Genomic DNA, 22,262 nt, shown 5'->3' with positions numbered 1-22,262 from the left:
AAGAAGCATTTTAAAAATTATGTACTATAGCTCTTTATTCAGCAGACAAACCAATTACAATCTGTGTAACTAGAACTCTTGACTAAAATTATATAATTTTTACAACGCTTCACTGCATAGATACATGAACATAATTTATTTGTAATTAGAACAAAGCCCCAAAGTAGCAGTTTTGTTCTACCAGGTAATTACTGCTCATTTTTAAAGCCTTTTGTTATTATTTCTGAAGTAATGAGTGCACATGGAAAAAGACACGTAATAGGCTAAACAATAAGCCCCTAAGCCAAGCCAACATATTCCAGGAACAAATCCTTGCCAACCTCTCAACCAGCATTTAACTTCTGCTTTTCCCCCATTTTCAAAAATTATAGCATGTATTTAAAGGCAGCAGAAGCCTTACTTTCAGGTTTCCCTTACCCTTTCATTTCTTTTTGTTTAAAATAGGTAGTAATTAAAGTTTTAAATACAGGGTATCATTTTTCTTGAAGAAAGTCATTAATCAATTTTCTTCTAACTTCAGGCCTAGAAAGAAGTTTTGGGTAGGCTTTGTCTTACAGTGTTATTATTTATGAGTAAAACTAACTGGTTGTCCTGCATACTTTAATTATGATGTAACACAGGTTCTGGGTTGACAAATATCAAGACAGAGGAGATCTCTGAAGTGAAGATGGATGCAGAATTCCGACATGACTCAGGATATGAAGTTCATCATCAAAAATTGGTACGTAAAATAATTTACCTCTTTCCACTACTCTGTTTGTCTTGCCAAATGACCTATTAACTCTGGTTCATCCTGTGCTAGAAATCAAATTAAGGAAAAGATAAAAACAAAAATACAATGCTTGCCTATAGGATTACCATGAAAACATGAAGAAAATAAACAGGCTAGGCTGAGCGCAGTGGCTCACGCCTGTAATCCCAGCACTTTGGGAGGCCAAGGTGGGTGGATCACGGAATTCGAGACCAGCCTGGCCAATATGGTGAAACCCCGTCTCTACTAAAAATACAAAAACAATTATCTGGGTGTGGTGGTACATACCTGTACTCCCAGCTGCTCGGGAGGCTGACGCAGGAGAATTGCTTGAACCTGGGAGGTGGAGGTTGCAGTGAGCCAAGATCGCTCCTGGGCGACAGAGCGAGACTCCATCTCAAAAAAAGAAAAAGAAAAGAAAGAGGCTCTGTGTATAGTTCTTTCAGACTACAAAGCAGCTAAGTTCGTGCAGGACTCGGGACTTAAAGTGGAATTAATTTCAATACAGCAGCCACTTTAACTTCCACTGTGTTTTCTGGGAAAATAAGTTTACAATAGGTTTATTTGAAGGATCAGAGTCAAACAAACACATGCATACTCTGCTTGGTTTTACAGAACACTTATGTGGCTTAAATTCACATCTGGAACTGTCTTCCTTTGCTCATTCATTTCTCCCCCAGCTCTTTCTTTTCATTCCCTCCCCTACCTCCCATGATTTAACTTCTCTTGCAAGAGTAAGATCACGGAGTGAGCAGGACCCCATGATGTTCCCGATAGTGTTATTCATCAAAAGGTTTGTGCAAAGAAGACAGCAGCTTCCTTTTCAGATGAAATCACTTTTCCCCCCTAATGTTACAATTGGAGTAAATCAAAAAGCCACATCTCCTTTGTGGTCAGCTCTAGTAGTTACATAAAATCCTTTACTAAAAGCTTAGAAATTCAGATAAATCAAATAGTGGATTATGTTAGGGTTCCATCTTATCAGTAGGTGCAGTAAGAGGGTTACATTAATAAAGAAGACAATTTTATCACATTCAGTGGTGGACAGAAAAATGGTAATATTTCCATAGCAATAATACTTGAAGTTCTCTCAGGCACTTCTTTTGGTGTGTGTGTGTGTGTGTGTGTGTGTGTGTGTGTGTGTGTGTGATTTTTCAAGCAGAAAATGTCTTTTCAATATTCATAAAGTTGATAAATCCTAGTATTAAGCTCGAAAAGAAACACCTTCAAATTATTATTTATGCCTCACTTGACTCTAAATAATTGTAGCAAATAAAAAACTGACTTGGGATTTGGATTTGCATTCTTAACCCCCATGGTTCTTTTTTTGTACAAAGACATTTAGCTTTTTGAAGCATGGTTTTCATTGGCAAGATAATCTAGTATCAATTGTTAGAAAATCAGGGTTTCTCTTGATGAGGCTGTTGCTGAAGAGGTTAATAAAAACTGGGAATCACTGAAGAGTTGAGAGTTGGTGGGGCAGAAAGCTGACGATTAATGTACAGATTTGCATTCGCCGGGGCCTGTGTCATATAAGCCCATCTCCACAATTACACTAACGCCTGTAATGCGACAGTGACTAATGGCAGCGGCAGCAATTAGGAGAATCAGCTCCCTCTACTGAACTAGTTGATAAGATAATGTACTATAATTAGTGCAATGAATATTACAAAATTACAGTATTTTCTTAAAGGCACAGGAATATGTCCAGACTTGTATTTATTCCTGATTACCTCACACTAGTATATTAGCTAATTAATGATTTGCTTTTCATAAAAATGTTGAGCTAGCATATTTGTTTAGTACAGGGAATAATTACGAACAATTTCTCATTTTGTTATAAACCATGAGTAAAACACTTTTAGAAGTTGCTTCATTTGCTGTATTTTATATTGCCTTTCCAGATTGCTAGTATGTTAGTTTTAGCTTAGAAAGATCAATCATTTGACTACCTTGAGGCTAAATTGAAAGAATTTTTTAGGGAGGTACAGGCATACCTTGGAAATTTCAGAACACCACAGTAAAACAAATTTTGCTACAAAATGTCACACAAATTTTTTGGCTTCCCAGTACATATAAAAAGTTATGTTGGCCAGGCACAGTGGCTCATGCCTGTAATCCCAGCACTTTGGGAGGCCGAGGCAGGTGGATCACAAGGTCAGGAGGTCGAGAGCACCCTGGCCAACATGGTGAAATGCCATCTCTACTAAAAATACAAAAATTAGCCGCATGTGGTGGTGTGCGCCTGTAGTCCCAGCTACTCGGGAGGCTGAGGCAAGAGAATCTCTTGATCCCAGGAGGCAGAGGTTGCAGTGAGCCGAGATCGCGCTCCAGCCTGGGCAACAAGAGTGAGACTCTGTCTCAAAAAAAAAAAAAAAAAAAGTTTACACTGTACTATAGTCTGTTACATGTGCAATAGCATTATGTCTAAAAAAAAAAGCCATGTACATACTTTAATTACTTTTATTAGTAGAATATTTTATTACTAAAAATGCTAATGATCATCTGAGTCTTCAGCAAGTCCTAATCTTTTTGCTCATGGAGAATCTTGCCTTGATGTTCACTGCTGCAGGCTAATCCAGGTGGTGGTTGCTGAGGTTTGTGGTGGCTGTGGCAATTTCTTAAGACAATAATGAAGTTTGCCGCATCGATTGACTCTTCCTTTCACAAAAATATTTCTCTGTAGCATGTGATGCTGTTTGATAGCATTCTGCTCACAGTAGAACAGCTTTCAAAATTGGAGTCAGTCTTCGCAAATCTAGCCACTGCTTCATCAACTGAGTTTATGTGATATCCTGAATCCTTTGTTGTCATTTCAACAGTGTTCATAGCATCTTCACCAAGAGTAGATTGCATTGCAAGAAACCACTTTCTTTGTTCATCCATAAGAGGTAACTCCTCATCCATTCAAGTTTGATCATGAGATGGTAGCAGTTCAGTCATGTCTTTAGGCTCCACTTCTAATTCTAGTTCTGTTATTTCCACCATGTCTGCAGTGACATCCTTTACTGAAGTCTTGAACCCCTCAAAGTCACCCATGAGAGTTGGAATCATCTTCTTCCAAACTCCTGTTATTGTTGATGTTTTGATATCCTCCCATGAATCACAGATGTTTTTAATGGCATCTGGAATGGTGAATCCTTTTTAGAAGGTTCGCAGTTTACTTTGCTCAGATCCATTAGAGGAATCACTATCTATGGCAGTTAATAGCCCTACAAAATATATTTGAAATACATTTTGAAATAATAAGAAGCTGAAATAATAAGACTTGAAAGTTGATCCACGGGGTACAGAATGGATTTTGTGTTAGCAGGCATGAAAACAACAAACAGTAATCTTGTACCTGTCCTTCAGAGCTCTTGGGTAACTAGGTGCTTTGTCAATGAGCAGTAATATTTTGAAATGAGTCTTTTCTGAGCAGTAGGTCTCAACAGTGGGTTTGAAATATTCGGTAAACCATGCTGTTAAGAGATGTGCTGTCATCCCAGTTTTGTTGTTCCATTTATAGAGCATGGGCAGAGTAGATTTAGAATAATTCTTAAGCACTCTAGGACTTTTACAATGGTAAATCAGTCCTGGCTTCAAAAACTTAAAGTCACCAGCTGTGTTAGCCCCTACCAAGAGAGTCAGCTTGTCCTTTGAAGCTTTGAAGGCAGGACTTCTCTCTAGTGATGAAAGTCCTAGATGGCATCTTCTTCCAAATAAGTCTGTTTCATCTCCACTGAAAATCTGTTATTTAGTGTAGCCACCTTCATCAGGAGTCTTACCTGGATCTTCTGGATAACTTACTGCTGCTTCTGTATCAGCACTTGCTGCTTCACCTTGCACTTCTGTGTTACGGAGATGGCTTCTTCCCTTAAACCTCATGAAATCAACCTCTCCTAACTTTTTTTTCTTCTTCAGCTTCTTCACCTCTCTCATCCTTCACAGAATTGAAGAGAGTTGGGGGCCTTGTTCTTGATTAGGCGGCTTTGGCCTAAGAGAATGTTGTGGCTGGTTCGATCTTCCATCCAGACAACCAAAAGTTTTCTCCGTATCAGCAATAAGGCTGTTTTGCTTTCTTATCATTTGTGTGCTCACTGGAGTAGCACTTTTAATCTCTTTCAAGAGCTTTTCTTTGCATTCACAACTTGGCTAACTGGCACAAGAATCTTGGCTTTCAATATGCCTTGCTCACTAAGCTTAATTATTTCTAGCTTTTGCTTTAAAGTGAGAGACTTGTGACTCTTCCTTTCATTTGAACACTTAAGAGGCCATTGTAGGGTTATTTACTGGCCCAGTTTCAATATTGTTGTCTCTCAAGGGATAGGGAGGCTGGGAGTTGAGGGGCGGAGTGGCCAGTTTGGGGGGCAGTCAGAACACACGCAACGTTTATTTAGTTTGCTGTCTTTATGGGCATGTTTCATGACACTCCAAAACAATTAAAATAGTAACATCAAAGGCCACTGATCACAGATCACCAGATATAATTTTTAATGTTTGAATATTTAAATAATTACCAAAATGTGACGCAGACATGAAGTGAACCTGTGTTCAGTTGGAAAAATGGCACCAATAGACTTGTTCAGTGCAGGGTTACCACAAACCTTTAATTTGTTTTTTGTTTTTTAAATACTATCTATCTGTAAGCACTACTGTACAATAAAGCTAGGTATGCCTGTATATTAAGTTGCAGAGCAAACATGGTAATGTTTAGTTTTACTTCATCTGGCATAAGATCAAATCCTTATATAACAAGATGATAAAAGTTATGGTGTGCTTCTATAATTTCATTCAAGTAGATAAAGTTGGAAAATAATGACTTGCTTTTATAAACAGTATGAAGCAATGCAGTGCAATAAATGAAATTTTATTCCTTCTTTAGTGTTCTCAAAATTCTTTTTATGTTTAATCCAAATAAAGAGCAAGAATAAAGCAACATTTCAGATTTTGGTTTCTGGAGACAATAGTAAGAAAACATGAGTTATGAGTGACTTAAAATTTTTGTTGCCTGTACTTCACTTTGAAATAACATTATGCTTTAAAAAGCATTACACTGCTAAAGGTTAATTAGAATTCTGCTGAATTACTATACCTAAAAGTAGGTAACGATATCTTTTTTTCTATTGTTTAACTCCTTTGTTTCAGAATGCCTATTCCTGTGCATTCCTCCAAGGAAATTAGGACATCTACAGGGTTGAAAAACACCTAAGTCTCAGTCACTTAGAGTCAGACATCAGGGCCCAGAGTTTCAAACCTGCTATGACTAGGAAAATGCTGACCTCCTTTCATTAGTATGATCGTGCCTTTCCAGCTTTTGATAGATCCAAGCGCTATCTTCCCACCACTCACCAATGTTCCACCTGTCAAAGGGTTTCAGGTCCCTGCAGACTTTGGTTTTGACGTGTGAGGGGAAAGTAAGTAGACTTCCTCGAACTGGGGAAGCCACATGTTGTACATCCTTCTATAAACTATGATTGTCATTCTTAGTAGGAGAATATGTGATTTTTTTTTTAAGTAAGCATCAAATATGTGACCAACCAGTTGGGCAGAGAATATACTGAAACTTTTCATATAACCTCATCCAAATGTCCCCTGCATTTAAGGAATGAAATTCTTCTAGTTGCATTTATAAATTGTAAATTGTATTGCGTTTAGAAATTAAAATTCTTTTTCTTAATTTGTTTTCAAGGTGTTCTTTGCAGAAGATGTGGGTTCAAACAAAGGTGCAATTATTGGACTCATGGTGGGCGGTGTTGTCATAGCGACAGTGATCGTCATCACCTTGGTGATGCTGAAGAAGAAACAGTACACATCCATTCATCATGGTGTGGTGGAGGTAGGTAAACTTGACTGCATGTTTGCAAGTGGGAATTAAGACTATGAGAGAATTAGGCTTAGCTTTTTGCTGAGAACTATCTAAGTATCTCTTAAAAAACGAATCAGTGTGCTTCCATGATGCTCGGGTTACAGCTATTCTTTCTTGTTTTGGTTTTCATTCATTGCAACTTATCGTGAATATTCTGATCAAGGTATTGAGAGTGTGTGTTGTTATCTCAACTTATAATTTGTGTTGAAGTTATCAAAATAATACAAATGATAATGCATGACTTTAAAAAAGTATGATTTTAGACTTTTTTTTTTTCAAAGACAAGCAACAAAAATCAGTACGAGAAGTTAAAAATAAAAACAGAAGTAGGAAGTTGCTTTTTCCAAAAAAACTAAACATATTTATTCCTAGATTTCTTTTGTCTTAAATAGTCTGGCCTCTGAATACAACCAGGTAATAGTAAATAATGTGACTTTTCAGTGCAGACTCTTTACCTTTAAAGTTTCTCGGGAAATCACACTATACCAAATGGCCCACCAAAACATACATGATTGTTATTTGACAGTTCTGCAACCTATTACCCTGTACTTCCACCTGAAATATCTTAGTTTCAAGGTGCTATACTAAAACAAGAAAGGGAGAAAGAAAATTTACAAATAAGTTATTTTTATGCATTTAAAATGCCATTTGGATGAGGGGAACAGTGTTAAAATCTCACAGTATATGCAACGTTTTAGGAAACTGTCTTGCAGAGAGTATAGTATAAACATAACTTTTATATGCACAGGGAAACTGAAAAATTTGTGTGACATTTAACTGCGATATTTTAAGAGTTATGGAATTTTTAGAGCTGAAAGATCTATTGATGATGACCAATCAAACTGATCTTCTCATCTTGTAGATGAGGGAACTGAGGCCGCGACGAAAGGGTTCAAATTACGCAGGGTCAAGCTCAGAGTCCAGATTTCCCTTCATATTCCCCATTGCTTTTTTTTTTTAGACAGAGTCTTGCTCTGTTGCCCAGGCTGGATCTTGGCTCACTGCAACCTCTGCCTCCTGGGTTCAAGCAATTCTCTTGTCTCAGCTTCCTGAGTAGCTGGGACTATGGGCACATGCCACCATGCCCGGCTAATTTTTATGTTTTTAGTAGAGACGGGGTTTCACCATATTGGTCAGGCTGGTCTTGAACTCCTGACCTCAGGTGATCCACCCGCCTTGGCCTTGCAAAGTGCTGGGATTACAGGCGTGAGCCACCGCATCTGGCCCCCATTGCTTTTTCCATCAGAGAAAAGTCCAGGTGTTTCTAGGGAGCTGAAGATTTCACTATCCCCAAGGAAATGCGCTCTAAACCATTCTTGATTAGAAGAGGACAGGCAGAGTTTAAATAAATGAAATTTGTGGTGAAGCCAGAAATTTCATTTTGCTCAGCACTTAAAACCTCTGCAGACTACAACAGAAGCTGCTGTTGGAAATTGGGGTTGAGCCTCACTTCCCCGTTCATACTGACGTGGATGAGCAGTGTGAGGAAGGAAACCAAGAGAACAGCAGGCAGCAGGGTGGAAAGGAACGGACTGACTCATAGATGAGAGTGTGAGCACATAAAAGCAATGACCCCATTGTCGTGTTTGGCCATTGCACCTTTTGTGATGGTACCTAAGCTTATGTCCCTCGAAACAGTATAAGATAGGTTTTCATTAGTATCAGCTTCTTTCATTTCTGCTCAAATAAATTTTTTAAAAAATTTTAGTTGCATGTTTGAGCAAATAAAGATGTCTTCATACTTGAGTAATTCAAGAGCCCTTTTTTGCTGTTGTTTTTTTCATTGTCTTGTTATTTTCTTTTTTGTTGTTGTTTCTTTGTTTTTTGAGATGGAGTCTTGTTCTTTTGCCCAGGCTGGAGTGCAGTGGCATGATCTCTGCTCACTGCAACCTCCACCTCCCAGGTTCAAGCGATTCTCCTACCTCAGCCTCCTGAGTAACTGGGATTACAGGGGCATACCACCACGCCTGGCTAATTTTTGTATTTTTAGTAGAGACAGGGTTTTGCCTTGTTGGCCAGGCTGGTCTTGAATTCCTGGCCTCAAGTGATCTGCCCTCCTCAGCCTCCCAAGGTGGTGGGATTACAGGCATGAGCCACCATGCCTGGCCTTCAAGAGCACTTTTTAGTTTATTTAATATAATTCTCTTTGCTGCCGGTCTGTCTGTTGAAGTTGCCTGTCTTTGATGCCAGAGGCCAAAGACTTGGCTTCCTCGGGCTTCCATAACCAAGTAACACAGATGGGTGGATTAAGCAACAGACATTTACCTTCTCGCATTTCTGGAGTGTCAGATCAAGGTATCAGCCAGGTTGGTTCCTCCCCAGGCCTCTCTCCTTGGTTTGCAGATGGCTGCCTTCTCCCTGTTCTTCACATGGCCTTCACTCTGTTTTCTGCTGTGTCCTAACCTCTTTCTATAAGGACACCAGTCATATTGGATTAGGATCAACCCTGATGACCTTGTTTAACTTTAATAACCCCTATCTCCAAATACAGTCACAGGTGGAGGTACTGGCAGGTTAGGACTTCAACATAAGAATTTTAAGGGGACACATTTTAGTCCGTGACAGACTCCAGTGATGCTGAGTGTAAAAGCAAGCCCTCCACCAGAAGCTCCTTCCCCTGGCTGTGCGTGAGACTTCTCAGGTCCTACCTCAGACCTAAGGAAACAGAATTCCCAAATAGGAGGCTGAGAATCTGAGTGTTGAAAATTTCCCCAAATGAATGAGACGTGCAGTCAGATTTGAGAATCACTGACACATCATTTTAACACTCCTTCTTTTTAGTTCTCTGTGCAAGCCTTAGGGAGTGGAAAATGGTATCTCTTGCCTCCCAGATAACCGGTTGCCTTTTAAGTGCTCTTCCAGCTGCCTGAATTAAAACGCTTTTTTTTAGTCAGTTACCAAGCAGTGTCTCATTGGACTTAAAATGTCAGAGGAGAAGTTGACATTTTGACCCAGATTCTGAAATTAATTTTTAAGCCAGGAGGTATCCTTGCAGGAGCAAAATCAGGAAGGATGGCTGTTCAGCTCTTCTCTAGATATTCATTTTGCTGTCTACTTGAGAGCAACTGGAAACCTTTCTAGATGAAGGGCCCCACCTCGTTTGTGTTTTGTTTTGTTTTGTTTATTTCCTCTCAAGACCTTTGTGGCTGTCCTTCCCGAAAATAGCCCTCCGTCCAGCCCCATAGTGTGTCTGTACAGCAGTGTTGAAGTAGACCACATTCCCCTTTTCTGTCCTCAAAAAAGGTGTAGTCTAGCTGGGGTGGTAGAACTTGAACACAGGGAGTTGCACCCCAGCCTAGGCATGTTCCTAGGTGAGAGCGCACTGTGGGCTTTCAGAGCACCATTTTTCTCAGCATTCCAGCGTCTGCACCGAATGGAAGTGATGCTTCTGCAACATCCTATTCCTACCGTGACAGGCCCTCTCACACTCAAGTACATGGAAATACCTTTATTTCCGGCTCTGGCTAACCTTCATTAATCAGTAACCCTACTTCAGTAAGAACAAAAATGAGTACACGAATATTTCCAGTTGGACTCGCCTCAGTCACTCAGAGCCTGAAGAAGTCATGATGAAAGCATTGGTTTCCAGGAAATTTCTCGTTTTTAGAGTGAAAAATGCCTGCAGAAGATTACAGAGATAGCAACCCTAGGAAAAAAAACACCTGAGAACAAACGTATAAATGAAACAAGCCTAGAACAGTCACATACGACTTCACACTGGAGATAACGTTCTGAGAAATGTGGCATGGGGCGGTTTCATCACTGTGCAAACATCATAAAGTGCATGTACATAAATCTAGATGGTATAGCCTGCTACGCACCTGGGCTACACACCTACAAGCTATTGCTCCTAGGCCACACACCCGTGCAGCATATTGCTGCACTGAATACTATAGACAGTTGTAACACACTGGCAGGTATTTTTGTATCTAAACATAGAAAAGGTACAGTAAAAAATACGATATTATAATCTTATGGGACTACCATCATAGGTTTGGTCTGTCGTGGACTAAAATGTCATTATGTGGCCCATGACTGTATTTTTATTGGTACAGTTGTTAGCATTTGGAAATAAGCACTTGTTTGTTTTTTTTTTATAAGCAGTAAATATTGACTTACTGATTTACTTAACCATAAGGCCAGAGAGTCATTCTGTGAGCCGCTGGCCACGCTTCCCCAAGGAGGTAACTGTGCCTTATTGGTGCTTCAAGCAGTGAAGCAATAGCCCTTTATTATTACACTCCGCAGATGTGCCCTCCGTGTCAGAACACCCTCTGGTGGCTGGACCTCTCAGCACTAGCTGAATTACCCACCCTTGCTCCTGTTTTAGGACATTCCTGCAAAGCCCACTGATCCCAGGATCTGTTTAGTAGCAAGCGGTACTTTTCTACATTCACATACATAGACACTGGGTATTTAAAAATACGTATTGTAGCTCTTTCTGCTACTCTCCCCAGACATGTCACCTTTAATAAGGAGAAGTTGGGGGCACAGCTTCTCTTTATTATAGGATGTGAAGAAGTTTTCCTCTCACAGATCTGATCACTTGAACAACAGAAGTCTCCCCGCCCCCACCTCCTGGTTATCTCCTTAATGACCTAAATAAAAAGAGAGTTCTTTATTTGGCTTTTATGGAGGTCTGGCGTATGACTTTTTCTAAGTAATGTGCTATCATACTGGTGACTTTATAAAAAGATGTCCTTAGAGGTCCTTTCTTCCCGGCCAGAAGCTGACCCACCAGGATACAGACGCACTGACGCTGGCATTGTAGAGTAGTTGGAGAGAGTGGTCAGGTTGAATGGAAAGCCACAATAAGGAAAAGTGAGGGTGGGTGCAGAACCTAGGAGTGGCTTACAGTGAGCAGCGGGAAGAGAAACTGGAAGATCAAAGGAAAGCATGAAAAATGATTACAGGCCAGGCGTGGTGGCTCACACCTGTAATCCCAGCACTCGGGGAGGCCAAGGCAGGCGGATCACTTGAGGCTAGGAGTTCGAGACCAGCCTGGCCAACATGGTGAGACCCTGTCTCTAATAAAAATACAAAAAATTAGCCAGGCGTGGTGGCACGCGCCTGTAGTCGCAGCTACTCAGGAGGCTGAGGCAGGAGAATCACTTGAACCCGGGAGATGGAGGCTGCAGTGAGCCAAGATCACACCACTGCACTCCAGCCTGGGTGACAGAGCAAGACTGTCTTAAAAAAAAAAACAAAGATTATGAAGAGATAGCAAAGGAGTTCCTGAACCTGTCTGAAGAATTGCTTGATGTTGGCCATAAACTTAGTCAACTGCTTTCTAGTTATATATAACTATAGAGAGATGGCATCAAAATTAGGAAAACAAGCATCTACACAACGAGGTAGCAGGCAGTTACTGGGAGGTTACTAGGAGGATAAGTCACTAGCTTGACAACTTCCTGGCTATTTTCTTTGCTTTTATTTTTTTCCGCATACTTGTGGCTCCTTTGATGTGTCACACTGTATTGTTGTATTGTACGCTTTAGTTCCCTTAACCCTCCTTTACTTGTCTGGTCCATCTCAATGACAGGATTCTGTCGTTTGGCCTGACTCAGTCCTTATATAAAAGGACATCTATTAATCCACATCCTGCTGGTTACTGTACATAATAAAATGTAAACGTGGTGTTTCCTGTCTTTCCTCCAAGCTCACACACCTCCTTGTAAATACTCGAGGGACAACAGGAGGAGACCTAGAAACTAAGGACACCCAAATAGAATCTTATCCCTGCAGGCAGATAGCTGAGCTCTAAATGACTCTGGATACAGTGAAGGACTAAATGGTTCCAGTGAATCAAGTTCAGGGAGAAAAGGGTAAGGGGGTATGGAGGTAAGCCAAAGAGTGTCAAACGTTCTCCTCAAAGCTATTTTAGAACAAGGCGGGTCAGGCTGTTTGGGCTCAGCGCTTTTCAGCATGTGTCACAGGCAGCAGCCAGTTGAAGCCGTGCCACCATTGCAGTGCAGGGGCCCGGGTCTCAGGAAGGTGCAGCGTACCGAGTCACATGAAGACTTCCGATCAGTTCCTGCTGCTGTGTAATCCAGGCAGTCTGGGAAGAGAATGAATATTAAGTGGTTGTATGTATGTGTGTCTTCATCCCAGCAAGTGACAGATGTTCCTGCCTGGTTGGAAAATGGAAATTCTGTCCCTCACTTGTCTTATCATTCCTTCCAGAACAAGCACCATGGGCTCAAACCTTCGCTGGCTCTGCTTTAAGGGAAATAATATTGTGTCCATGCAGAGGCCCTGTCTGCACAGGGTGGTGGTAGGGCTGGCCTTCACATGGTGGCCCATGCCGCTGCTGTAGCTTAGCCATGAGGAAGAGATAGGTGAGCCTGCTGGAGAGGAAGTCTACCCTTACCTGGTCCTCTTTAGCAGTAGCTTTATCCGTAGACATGAGTACTCAGTTTTTCACATCTAGCGTTCAAGGGGCTGGAGATTAAAGATCCAATCCATACTCCTTGGATCCCCTTTGGTCAAGATAATCTGTTCTTCTGTAGCTCCTGAGCCCTCTGAGGTCTGAGGGCCAAGCTGCCCCATGGCAGGAATGGCGAAATGTAACTGTCCTCTCAGTGGCAAAAGGTAATAGGATTAGCAAGTAGCAAAACAGAAGCCAAAAAAAGACAGGAGAGTTAGAGGCCTGGATTGTGCACCAGCCTTGGAGCCTCGCGTCTCTAGCAGGGCACTCTTAAGCGTTCGGCTTTGGAGTTTGAAGAGGAGATAAACCTATCAAATTGCCAGGGGTTCCCCTGCCCTTGATGCATGCAAATGATTGTTGACAGCCAGTGTGATGGTAGATGTGCCTCCTGGAAGAGATAAAAGTATAATATTCCAACAATCAAGCAGCATTGTGCCTTTTTTTCTACAATCAGAAACATAGCAGCTTTGTGCTTGATCTCCTAAGCAAGATAATTTTTTTTAACCTGGGCATTCTTTGAGATCTCAGTTACGAGGTGATGGGGAGCAAAAATGATGCCCAAGTTCGCATGGCGTACTGCTGCAGATAGGCTGTCTCCTGCACACAGATTTACAGAGCGAATGAAATCTCTCATTATTGGTGCTAATCTTTAACCATGGTATTTAACTTACAAGTTGGAGGCTAATTACACAGTTACCAGTTAAAGCCAGGTGATCTCATTTGTTGACAACAGTGCACAGCAAAGGAAAGAGGAGAGGATGAGGAAAACATCTGTGATTTGCTCCCAGAAGGACAGTGAAGCTGAGCGTTCATTTGAGCAGAGTCCTCTGAGTACGGGCCTTGGTTAGAGCTTGTTGGTGGGAGTGTGCTAAGGGGAGATGCCTAGGTCTGTCATTGGAGTAAGCTGAGGGTTTGGCTGCAGGGGAACTCAGGCAGCTCTGAGCCACAGGGTGGTAGATGGGAGGGATTCACAGTGGCACACAGTCTCTTCCATAAGTGGAAACGTAAGAATCAGGGCACGTGGCCGTGGTGGCTCATGCCTGTAATCCTAGTACTACTTTAGGAGGCCGAGGTAGGCAGATCACTTGAGGTCAGTTTGAGACCAGCATGGCCAACATGGTGAAACCCCATCTCTACTAAAAATACAAAAATTAGCCAGGCATAGTGGCGGGTGCCTGTAATCCCAGCTACTCGGGAGGCTGAGGCAGGAGAGTCACTTGAACCTGGGAGGCAGAGGTTGCAGTGAGCCGAGATTGCCTGGGCGACAAGAGCGAGACTCCAACTCAAAAAAAATGGGCACATAATGGATGGAACATTCTGTCCCAAGGGATGAGGGAGCTGTATATCTACCTATTGCAGCAGCCTTGGGATTAGCCACTGGTAGTCATTCCACCTCATTCCCAGACTGAGAAGAGTCAATCACTTCATGAAGTGGGGCTATACGAAGGGACCACGGGGACCTGATTATACTGACAGATTTTTTTTTTTTTTAATTTATTTTTTGAGACAGAATCTCCTTCTGTTGCCCAGGCTGGAGTGCAGTGGCACGATCTTGGCTCACTGCAGCCTCAGCCTCCCGGGTTCAAGCAGTTCTCCTGCCTCAGCCTCCAGAGTAGCTGGGACTACAGGCACGTGCCACTGTGCCTGGCTAAAATTTTTTGTATTTTTGGTAGAGATGGGGTTTCACTATGTTGGCCAGGCTGGTCTCGAACTCCTGACCTTGTGATCCACCCGCCTTGGCCTCCCAAAAGTGCCGGAATTGTGAGCCACCGCACCCGGCCTTTTTTTTCTTGGAGATAGAGTCTCACTCTGTCTCCCAGGCTGGAGTGCAGTCGCACAATCTCGGCTCACTGCAAACTCCACCCCCCAAGTTTAAGCCATTCTCCTGCCTCCGCCTCTGGAGCAGCTGGGATTACAGGCGTGCACCACCATGTCTGGCTTTTGTATTTTTAGTAGAGACAAGGTTTCACCATGTTGGCCAGGCTGGTCTCAAACTCCTGACCTCAAGTGACGCACCCACCTCAGGCTCCCAAAGTGCTGGGATTACAGGCGTGAGCCACTGCACCCGGCCATATTGACAGATCTTTTAGTCTGAATTATCATCAGCCAGTGTGGTCTAGTCATGACATATCTAGCCCCATCTCGAGACCTCATGTCTTACCGCTGACACCACATCCTCGCTGGTACTTTTTCTTCCTTGGCTACAGGGGCATTGCTGTGTAGGCTCAGATCCGTGCCAGATGGGTTGTGTAGGGGGAAAAGCTCCATAAGGGAGGAATGTCACTTGGCAACACTCAGCAAGGGGGAATGGGCCTGCACTATTCTCCCAGAGATGAATGAGCAGCCCATTCTAGGAAATATCCCTTTGAGGGAATATCTTCTGTATGGTACATCCAAACTTTTCTCTGGAAAACATGCCTCTTCATTCTGATGACTTTCTATTTATTCTCTTCATCTTACCATGGTTTTACAAAAGAGGAATTTTAACAGACAAAAAAGTAAGCCTTTACTCATTCAGCAGAGTTAAGGATCTCCTCTCTTCTGCGAACAGGGAGAGGTCTAATAAATATAGTAAAACAAGAACAGCCACTGCCCACGTTGTAGGGCCCAACCTGCAAACAGTAAATGCCACACACAGCTCTAACATGACAGGGGGAGAAAAACGTCTTCAGTTACTGACCTGACCTTAGAGGTAAAGCAGCTTATTAACAGAGAGGGTCTGATTTTAAACTTTGAGCTGAACATACTTCTATAGTATCTTAATTCTCAGTTTTTAAAAAATTACGTAATCTAGAATGGCGTCATCCTTGCTCTTCCTTTTTTCTTTGGTATATGTATGTTATTGTTGTAATTAAATTATTCTCAAACCTCTTTTTAACATTTTAACAAACATAAAATTTGATAGAAACGGGCTAAATTCGGCAGTCCAGGAAGTCGAGTATTTTTCTACACAGATTTGAGTGTCACCCAAGATACAGTATACTTTGCTGAATCTCCTTCCATGATACTCTTGTGGTTTTATCTATCTTACCAAAACACTTCCAAGTAAAACAGGCTTCCATTGACACTGTTTGTCCTTTATTGAGCCAACAGGGGAGGAAAAAATAACATTGCACTGGGTTTATCCACTTACTGTGGAGTTGGGGAACCAGAAACAACCACTGGACACTTTGCAAGCGCGTCAAGGTTTCCACCGCCACCTGGTGGCTAGATGGAGCACAGCATCTGTATAACTGGTGGGCAAAGGCGTTCTGCTCCAAGATGTCAAAGTTGGGGAGAAAATCATGGGTGTTGTGCAATCTTGGCAAAAGAAGAGTACTGTACTCCTTATCTTTCTACTGCTTCTCCATGTTCACCCTTAAAGGATTTTTATTTTTTACTCAGCTCTCCTCTTCCTTGTTTTTCAGGTTGACGCCGCTGTCACCCCAGAGGAGCGCCACCTGTCCAAGATGCAGCAGAACGGCTATGAAAATCCAACCTACAAGTTCTTTGAGCAGATGCAGAACTAGACCCCCGCCACAGCAGCCTCTGAAGTTGGACAGCAAAACCATTGCTTCACTACCCATCGGTGTCCATTTATAGAATAACGTGGGAAGAAACAAACCCCTGTTTTATGATTTACTCATTATCGCCTTTTGACAGCTGTGCTGTAACACAAGTAGATGCCTGAACTTGAATTAATCTACAAATCAGTAATGTATTCTATCTCTCTTTACATTTTGGTCTCTACACTACATTATTAATGGGTTTTGTGTACTGTAAAGAATTTAGCATCAAACTAGTGCATGAATAGATTCTCTCCTGATTATTTATCACATAGCCCCTTAGCCAGTTGTATATTATTCTTGTGGTTTGTGACCCAACTAAGTCCTACTTTACATATGCTTTAAGAATCGATGGGGGATGCTTCATGTGAACGTGGGAGTTCAGCTGCTTCTCTTGCCTAAGTATTCCTTTCCTGATCACTATGCATTTTAAAGTTAAACATTTTTAAGTATTTCAGATGCTTTAGAGAGATTTTTTTTTCCATGATTGCATTTTACTGTACAGATTGCTGCTTCTGCTATATTTGTGATATAGGAATTAAGAGGATACACGTTTGTTTCTTTGTGCCTGTTTTATGTGCACACATTAGGCATTGAGATTTCAAGCTTTTTTTTTTTTTTTGGTCCACGTATCTTTGGGTCTTTGATAAAGAAAAGAATCCCTGTTCATTGTAAGCACTTTTACGGGGCGGGTGGGGAGGGGTGTTCTGCTGGTCTTAAATTACCAAGAATTCTCCAAAACAATTTTCTGCAGGATGATTGTACAGAATCATTGCTTATGACATGATCGCTTTCTACACTGTATTACATAAATAAATTAAATAAAATAACCCTGGGCAAGACTTTTCTTTGAAGGATGACTACAGACATTAAATAGTCGAAGAAATTTTGGGTGGGGAGAAGAGACAGATTCAATTTTCTTTAACCAGTCTAAAGTTTTATTTATGATACAAAAGAAGATGAAAATGGAAGTGGCAATATAAGGGAATGAGGAACGCATGCCTGGACAAACCCTTCTTTAAGATGTGTCTTCAATTTGTATAAAATGGTGTTTTCATGTAAATAAATACATTCTTGGAGGAGCACCATTGTGCTAGTGTGAATGATTCCATGGTAACAATCTTGACCATTTACTGACGTACAGACCAGTGAGAAATCTTCGCATGTTGGGTACCCACTCCTGTTGTGTCTTAATTGCAAGTCTGAGTAGGAAGTTGGGGCCAACATGTGTCTCCCAGTGCCGGGAAAATATTTCATAGACCTAATTTACAGTCTTTACTTGATCTAAAACATTTTGCTGCCATATTTTGGCCTTCAAGTTTGTCCCAAATGAGAGACAAAGGGAAAAGTTCCAGGGAAATAAAAAGACAGCTGATTGATTATCTCTAAAGCAGGGTTTCTCATCCTGAACGCTACTAACATTTTGTAGGGAATAATTCCTTGTTGAAGGAAGTTGTCCTGAGCAGTGTAGGGTATTTATTTATTTATTTTATTTATGATTTTTAAGACAGAGTCTCACTCTGTTGCCCAGGCTGGAGTGCAATGGCACAATCTCGGCTCACTGCAAGCTCCGCCTCCTGGGTTCAGGCCATTCTCCTGCCTCAGCCTCCCGAATAGCTGGGACTCCAGGCGCCCGCCGCCACCCCCAGCTAATTTTTTGTATTTTTAGTAGAGACGGCGTTTCACCGTGTTAGCCAGGACGGTCTCAATCTCCTGACCTCGTGATCTGCCCGCCTCGGCCTCCCAAAGTGCTGAGATTACAGGCGTGAGCCACCGCACCCGGCCAGGCCCTCCTTTTAAAAGTGCCCATTGGCTGGGTGCAGTGGCTCATGCCTGTAATCCCAGCACTTTGGGAGGCCGAGGCGGGTGGATCACGAGGTCAGGAGTTCAAGAACATCCTGGCCAACATGATGAAACCCCGTCTCTACTAAAAATACAAAAAAAAAAAATGCCGGGCGTGGTGGCGGGCACCTGTAGTCCCAGCTACTCGGGAGGCTGAGGCAGGAGAATGGCGTGAACCCGGGAGGCAGAGGTTGCAGTGAGCTGAGATCGCGCCACTGCACTCCAGCCTGGGCGACAGAACAAGACTCAGTCTCAATAAATCAATCAATCAATCAATCAATGGAGGGCCTGGCACGAATGACATGCAGGGAAGGCAGTGAGCAGGTGGAGGTCCCTGTACTCGTTTTGGTGCCTTTTCTACCAGGCGGTTGAGTTGACGTCTTTGTGGACAGAATTTGATTCCAAAGGTGTCCGAAAGTCTCCAGGTGGGGGAGAGTTTTGTAGTGGCCATAATTTGGGTTGTAAATTGACTGTTGTCTCCTGAGCAGTCTCCTGGCGAGGGAGAGTTTCACTGGAGCTTTGCAACACATAGTTAGACGGCCTTGCCCTGTAGGGAGTGTCTGGTGAAGGAGAGGTAAACAATTATAATTGCATTTCTAAAGGGCTAAGTAGGGCATGGGAAACTGGAAAATGGAGAAGAGAAAAAAAAATAGTAACTCATTCTCTTTTTCTTAGAAAAATGAGGATACTTGGTCACATCCTCACATGGTGAAGAGAAAGATGGCCTCTTCATTTCCCTTGAGTACTAGTCCCATCGTGAGGCTCTGCCCTCATGGCCTAATCTAATCCTACCTGCCTCCCAAAGGTCCCACCTCCACATCCCATTATTGGGGATTAGGGTTTCAACATAGGGATTTGGGGGAAACACAAACACCCAGTTCATAGTGATACCTGACTGCAATTCCAAAGGTCTGAGGACACATTGGCCCTGTTGTTTTTGCTGTGTTGTCCTTGGCCTCAGGTGAACATTTCAGCTTTGGATTGCAACATTTTAAACTAAAAACACTAAGCTAGAAAATTAATCAAACTTACCTCATCACGTTCTGCATTGTGAACAAACTCAAAACTCACCTGAGTGTATCTTGTTTTCATGAGAAAAAAAAAAAGTCATATTCCTTGCCCTGTTAGGGACAGTTAGACATGACTGCTGTATGAAGATATGTATATGTAACAGTTCATATGTACAAGCTACTGTTCCATTTGCCTGGCCCAAGGGGAGGTAGCTAGCTAGTTGGGGTAGCAGGGCGAATTAACCCTAATGTAATAGTACATTTCTGATGCCACCAATGAAATGAAAACCAGCTCTCAAACATGGCACTATATGGGATGGCACTCCAAGGCCAACCTTCAATTACAGTAACTACAGCTTTAACTTTGATCATTCTGTTACCAGAAAGGGGTCCCAATCCAGACCCCAAGAGAGGGTTCTTGGATCTCATGCAAGAAAGAATTCAAGGCGGGTCCACAGAGTAAAGGGAAATGAAGTTTTAAGAAAGTAGAAAAATAGTGGTTGCTCCAGAGGCAGAGTGAGCCTGAGGGCTGCTGGTTGCCCATTTTATTGTTATTTCTTGATTACATACTAAACGAGGGCTGGATTATTCATGCCTCCCCTTTTTAGACCATATAGGGTAACTTCCTGACGTTGCCATGGCATTTGTAAACCGTCATGGCTCTAGTGGGAGTGTAGCAGTGAGGACAACCAGAGGTCACTCACATTGCTATCTTGGTTTTGGTGGGTTTTGACCGGCTTCTTTACTGCAACTCGTTTTATGAGCAAGGTCTTTATGACCTGTATCTTATGCAGACCTACAATCTCATCCTGTGACTTAGAATGCCTTAACCCTCTGGGAATGCAGCCCGGTAGGTCTCAGCCTTATTTTACCCAGCGCCTATTCAAAATGGAGTTGCTGTGGTTCAGACGCCTCTGACAATTTCAAAGCTAATGAAAAAAATGTCTAGCCAAATGTATATATACATACATATATAATTATGAAAAGATAACGCCTTATAATCTTGATTCTTAAATTGAGGTATATTGATAGGATTCTCCCAATGGTCTGGGGATTAATCAATAGGTAATTTATACAAAACTGAAGTGCTGCCAAACAGAATTATAGCAGTAGTTGCTGGGCCAAAAAGATTAATGAGATTTGGGGAGACTTTGCTGTGGCTAATCTGACGGGTCAGGAATAGTACAATCTCAGTACAATTTTAAGTTGTATTTATCTTATGAATAATTGGGCTATTCTTTCATATGCCCAAGGGCCATTTTATAGCTCTAAATTTCTTTTTGATGTGTTTTGTTTGGTGCTTGAAGTCTCTACTTCGGTATCAGAATTGCAATGCCTGCTGTCTTACTGTTTCCATTTGTCTGGTAAATTTTCATTCATTCCTTTATTTTTAGCTATTTCAATTGCTGCATTTTCAGTGTGTATCTTGTGTGCAGCACACAGTTGAGTTTTTGCTATACGAGCCAATCCGAAAATAATTTTTTAATAGGCAAATTAAGCCGATCTAGTTTTATTGATATAACTACCATGTTTGGTGTCAATTCTGTCATATTTTACATTGTAATTGCTGAATATATTATATTTAATGTGTCTATCCTGTTGCGTTTTTTTTCTTTTGGTTTATGAATTTTGTGTCTTTTATTTATTTATTTATTTATTTAGAGACAGAGTCTCACTCTGTCACCCAGGCTGCAGTGCACTGGCATGATCTCGGCTCACTGCAACCTCCACCCCCTGGGTTCAAGCGATTCTCCCGAGTAGCTGGGAGTACAGGCATGTGCCACCACACCCAGCTAATTTTTTATTTTTAGTAGAGACGGGGTTTCACCATGTTGGCCAGGCTGGTCTCAAACTCCTGACCTCAGGTGATCCGCCTGCCTCGGCCTCCCAAAGTGCTGGAATTACAGGTGTGAGCCACTGCACTGGGTCTTGTATCTTTATTCTAATGGTTGCTTTTCTACTAATCTTCTGTAGTGCTCTTACTCCCTTTTTTTTTTTTTTTTTTTTTTTTTTTCTGAGACGGAGTTTGGCTCTGTCACCCAGGCTGGAGTGCAGTGGCGTGATCTCGGCTCACTGTAAGCTCTGCCTCCCGGGTTCACACCATTCTCCTGCCTCAGCCTCCTGAGTAGCTGGGACTACAGGCGTCCGCCACCACGCCTGGCTAATTTTTTTGTATTTTTAGTAGAGACGGGGTTTCACCATGTTAGCCAGGATGGTCTCGATCTCCTGACCTCGTGATCCACCTGCCTTGGCCTCCCAAAGTGCTGGGATTACAGGCTTGAGCCACTGCACCCGGCCCCTTTTTTCTTTCTTAACCTGTTATTATCTGTCTTTTCTAGATGATACTGATTCCCACCTATTACCTATATGTCAGTCAATGGTCTTACTCTACTTTTCCCCTTGTCTCTCCCTTCTCCCACCTTTTTAGTTGTATTTGTTCTACTTTATCAGTATATAGTGTTTACATGTCCATGTTTTTCATTAACCCATGAACGAACTCTTACATTATTCTCAGCTCTACAGTCAAATATGTGAAATGCTCTCTGTTGGTCCTTTTGTTCCCAGAAATCTTTCGGTTGGGTGAAACTCACCCTCCAGTAAATTGCTCAGCAAGAGCACGTGTACTGTATTCCTGGAATTCTGGTGAGTTTGAAACTGATTTTCTGTGACCTTGAAACTTGAAGAGCAGCTTGTTTTTCCTTAGGTTTCTTGAAAATGGTGTTCCAGTGTTTTCCTGGTTTGCATGTTATTTTTGAGAAATCTGAGGCCAATCTTTAATTCTCTTTGTAAATATTTTTTGGGCCTGGAGGCCTTGAGGATTTTTTTTTTATCTTTAAAG

At 42.0% G+C, this 22,262-nt stretch overlaps 1 protein-coding gene across 3 annotated transcripts in view; it reads left to right on the top strand.

Annotated features, from left to right (window-relative positions):
* The window catches only part of APP (amyloid beta precursor protein), a 287,620-nt gene extending 269,964 nt beyond the window's left edge, over positions 1-17,656 (top strand). For all 3 annotated transcript variants that reach the window (XM_030806169.1, XM_030806168.1, XM_030806167.1), the window contains 3 exons: positions 621-721; positions 6,423-6,569; positions 16,434-17,656. In XM_030806169.1, coding sequence (XP_030662029.1) covers positions 621-721; positions 6,423-6,569; positions 16,434-16,535 — 350 coding nt within the window. In that variant the 3' untranslated portion in view covers positions 16,536-17,656. The remainder of the gene's footprint in view (positions 1-620; positions 722-6,422; positions 6,570-16,433) is intronic.
* Positions 17,657-22,262: the final 4,606 nt, after the last annotated feature.

Source organism: Nomascus leucogenys, chromosome 25, assembly GCF_006542625.1.
Source record: "Nomascus leucogenys isolate Asia chromosome 25, Asia_NLE_v1, whole genome shotgun sequence".
Classification (NCBI taxonomy): domain Eukaryota; kingdom Metazoa; phylum Chordata; class Mammalia; order Primates; family Hylobatidae; genus Nomascus; species Nomascus leucogenys.
Note: the sequence above shows the minus strand (reverse complement) of the source record. Positions and strands in the feature narration are given on the sequence as shown.